This window comes from Mesitornis unicolor, unplaced genomic scaffold, assembly GCF_000695765.1.
Source record: "Mesitornis unicolor isolate BGI_N332 unplaced genomic scaffold, ASM69576v1 scaffold1178, whole genome shotgun sequence".
Classification (NCBI taxonomy): Eukaryota; Metazoa; Chordata; class Aves; order Mesitornithiformes; family Mesitornithidae; genus Mesitornis; species Mesitornis unicolor.
Window position 1 is genome coordinate 69,982 of NW_010203715.1, and position 4,348 is coordinate 74,329.

General features: G+C 38.4%; 1 protein-coding gene across 1 annotated transcript in view; it reads left to right on the forward strand.

Moving 5' to 3' along the window:
* The window catches only part of PTPN5 (protein tyrosine phosphatase, non-receptor type 5 (striatum-enriched)), an 82,398-nt gene that overhangs the window by 65,694 nt on the left and 12,356 nt on the right, over positions 1-4,348 (forward strand). Inside the window, exon 10 of the mRNA XM_010190793.1 lies at positions 2,844-2,954. Coding sequence (XP_010189095.1) covers positions 2,844-2,954 — 111 coding nt within the window. The remainder of the gene's footprint in view (positions 1-2,843; positions 2,955-4,348) is intronic.

Consider the following 4,348-nt stretch of genomic DNA (forward strand, 5'->3'; position numbering starts at 1 on the left):
AAACCAATAGTACCCCATAACTACTAAGGTTGAATATCTTTAATCAACAGAGTTTGTGCTGCTTTATCTTATATTTATTATGGTTCAGTGTCTATAACCACATTTTTGAGGCTCTCACTGACCTATGAAAGATGCTAGTTAAAATAATCAACAGCTAGAGCTGACTTGGATATGGAGGACCTTTTCCTGAATGCATCTAGGAAATGCTTTTGAAATACTGCAATTAAGATGCTGAATTTTCTATTCACCACCTCTGTCCAGAAATTAAGCTGTCATGGTGTTTCTGCTAATCCACTTAATGTGATTTTTTTTTACAGTTTAAAATACTGCTGCCCTCCAGCTGTTCATTACTTACCTGCTGAAATAGCAAACTTGCAAGAACTATGTGCCTGGGCTTCAGTTCACAGACAAGTACCTGAGCTTAGGTCTGCCTCTATTGACAGTATAAGATGTGAGAAAGTGGTCTGAGCATGTGTTGGGATCTGCATCCCCCCCTCACCACTGGCAGCAGGGTGTAGTGGAGAGATCCAGATGGTGTTTCTTAAGCTGCAGCAGCAGTGTTTGTCAAAGCTTGTCCCTGAGAACCTATTAGTAATTTAGGTGAGAGAGTTTCCTTTGGAGAAGAGGCTTTAGATGCTTCAAAGCACAAGAATATGGGCATACCTCTGTCATACATGCAGAGTTATAATGGCTTAACTGCTAGCTTGAAGCTTAGTGCTCATAATTATGCATGTATACAAACCTTTATCTTTCCCCAGTTGTGAAGTAAATAGCTTTAACCTTGAATTTTACTCACATCTGCCTTGTATCTGAGAGGCATCCCTGAAAGAATAACTTGCTTGTTGATCAGAGTTGGCAGTTTATGGCAAATAAGGTGTTAAAAATGTTATGACACAGTATACCAGAATTATTTAAGGACTTTGAGATTTAAATCAGATGATGCAAAGGAAATAGTGGTCCTGAATGACATATCTGGTGATAAGTTCTTCCACTGTGGCTTTCATAGCAAGAATATATAACAGGAATGTAAAATAACCTTAACATCTGAATTTCCTCTTGTCCACACTGACCAAGTATTTCACCCATTGTATCATTCTTGAGAAGCAGTGCACTGTGATGCGCTATATAACTGGAGCTTCCTACAACCTATATGTCATAACAGAGCTCCTGAGTCTTTTTTGATACCTTTTGTGTCAAAAATTAAATGGCGTCAGGAATTTCAGCCATAAATATAGGGTAAGTCCTTTTATGTAAATGTCTCCTATACTCATCCCCTTCCTTCCATTACACATATATTAATATATAAATTAACAGGACTCAGAAGTACAAAGATTCAAAACCAAAACCTTTGTTCGGCAGTGATGCTGGTAACAGAGGCTTTGTGTTCCTGATCAATGCAGTGACTCTGCTAATGTACGTATTAAAAGCTCTGTATCTCAGCCCTCTGTCACATCGAAACCAAACTGACAGACAGCCCACAGAAGTGAGTGGGCAATCTTACTCCACTCCTTTAAGCAGAGCAATGTCTGTGCTATTGATAGTTGCTAGCACTCTTGACAATTTTTACAATGGATTCTACAGTTTAAGAGGAGAGGAAGAAAAAACGCAATCTGCGTAAATAATTTTACAGAGACACAGTGGGCCACATTCCCACTGGGTTATTAACTGATGCACTATGCAGATGGAACAACAGTGATTCTCCCACAGAAAAAATTTGACTCAGTAATTTTGCAAGATACTTTTCTGTTGTTAGTCTTTCTCCTGAAGTGAAATTATTTTTGGTGGGGTAGAACAAAATGATTTAACTTGGTTCCTTCAAGACTGTGTACAGCTATGTAAAAGAGGAAGCTTACAAGCATCATCTTTAACTGGGTTTATCCAATAGCGGATTCTTTTTCTCTTGTGATGATGGGATTGCTTCTTGCGTTGTCACCTGGGAGCCTTTTTCTCAGATGCTGGCTTGTTCGTGTCGTTTCTTATCCATGAACTAGTTTATGCACCATGTTGAAGTGCTTGTCTCTTCCTTTGCATATTGATTAGTTTAAAGAGGAACCAGATATCAAAGACAAGTCTTTTTTCAGTCCTTCTTCCAGGGTAGGAGTGCTTATAAATCACCTATTTGTAGCTAATATATCAGTACCACAATGTAGATTTGCAAATGAACTATAATTTCTTCTTCTCTAATTGTCAGGTTGTGCTGGCTGCATCTCTGACTCTTTTTTGGCAAAATCAAATGTAGTAGTCTAATAGCTCTTACAGCTGTTTCTTTCTTTTTGTTCCTTAGCTTTGAAAGATTCTCAGTGTCCACTTAAGGTGGATTTTGGTTCATAATCTAATTCCCAGAACATCCCCAGTTATGTTCTTTTGTACAAAAACCTATGCAAGTGATCATCTTTTAAAGGGTCAATGCTCTCTGAATACAAAAAAAAATAGAAATTTTGTGTTTCCTTGTCAGTGTATTCACACCACAGAAATAGTGGTCACTAGTGTATATTACACTAATCATTATTATCTTAGCCTAAAAACACAGGCACATGGCCACTGGCCTTGCTAATGAACCTTCAAAATGCACATCAGTTGCATAAAGATAAATAAGGATGTGTGTATTTAAAAGCGTTCGTTTGTCATTGCTTGATCTGTGCATTTTTAATCATGCAATCAGGCTATTATGAATGCAGCAAAAATCACCTGAAATGTGGTCCCTGTTTAGAAAGTGAAAACTTGTACTTATTATAGAAACAACATTAATTCGTATTCATCTATGCATGTGTTATATCAAATTTCAGAGAAGTAAAAATGAACCTCCCTTGATATCTACTTAACTAGATTTATTTTGCACACAGAAATGCACAGAATATTGGCCAGAGGAACAGGTCACCTATGAAGGAATAGAAATCACAGTTAACCAAGTCATAGAAGCAGACGATTACCGTTTAAGGCTCATCACCCTAAAGGTAAATCATTCCAACGTGCTTACAGTAATTTAGCTGCCTATACCCTTAAATGGAAATGTTCATGGAGACTCATGTAGAAATCTTCTGCACAATGTATTGCTGTACAAATATAACTTTTCATTATTGAAGTCTTTATAGCTTTGTCCCATTTGCCAACATACAGAAATACAGTAAAATAAGCAGAGATTTAGACTACGTGTGCACAGTCTGAAAGCTACCAGGCCAATTGTAGTAGTGTGAAGTTCACTCAATGGAATAAACCAGTGACTCATTCTATGCCCGTGTCTTCTGTGTTGATTGGTCGTTTAGGGTGACATGTTGGCTCACAGATAGCTTCCTACCAGCCTTTGCAAGTCAGCCAGCCAGCCAGCACTGGTAAATAACCCGCTAAACTCCGTGATGATGTTCTGTAGAATTCAAAGGTTTGTTTATTCTTTGGGCCATGGACTTAGGCAAACGGTTACTGATTACTAACAGGGAACTTTTACTTGCATGGCGTCTTACATATTTTGTAGTATAAGAGACCCCTAAGAAATATTTAGGTTCTGCTTCTTGTCTTTTTATGGTCATTATTAGGATGCTCTCAGGCTGCTGGAAAACCACCAGCTGTTTATACCCAAAATTACTTGTGCTACTAACAAGAAGTGGGGGAGTTAAGGAATGAGCAAAAGGCTTTTTAATTTTGCTTACCTGTTTTCAGCTGCTGTCAGCAGTGGGATCATTGGTCTACTTGGTACTTGTCAGTGGTGTGGTAGCACTGTTTCTGTCTGCTGTGGCTGATGGACCTTTAAATAGCTACCATGCTAATTAACTCTGAACAATTTGATTGACTTGACTTTGAAGATGCTTTAAGGATCATTCCACTCCGAGACACCAGAACTGTTGATATCCTTTAAAACCACTCACCACAGCATTCTCTATGCTTACATTTCTAAGCATTAGTATCTTCCCAGCTAACTGTACGTGTAGTTTTACATACCAGTAACCGTTCTATCATTTTCTGGATGTAGAGTACCAGAGTCTATTTGCAGTCTATTTACATGAACTTTATACATCTTTTCATCTGCCAGATCTACCTCTGACCTCAGTATAACACCACAATTTCTTTCCAAGCTGAAAAACCTCTCCGTTTATCCAACCAGTTTCAGGTCTCTTCAGACATATGCTAATAGGCAAAAAGCCAGCCTATGAGATCCAATGTCTGGATGTAGAGTGTGAGAGTCTGACACTCATGCTTTTGGCAAAGGCAGCAAGGAGAAAATCACACTCCCTGACAGGTGGGAAGTAAAGAGTATTTGCAAGTATGTTGCAGACTTGCAGAGGTCTTAAATACAGTTTATCCAAAACACTACAGTGCAGCAGCAAGAATAATAGATTAATTCTGCTGGAATGCC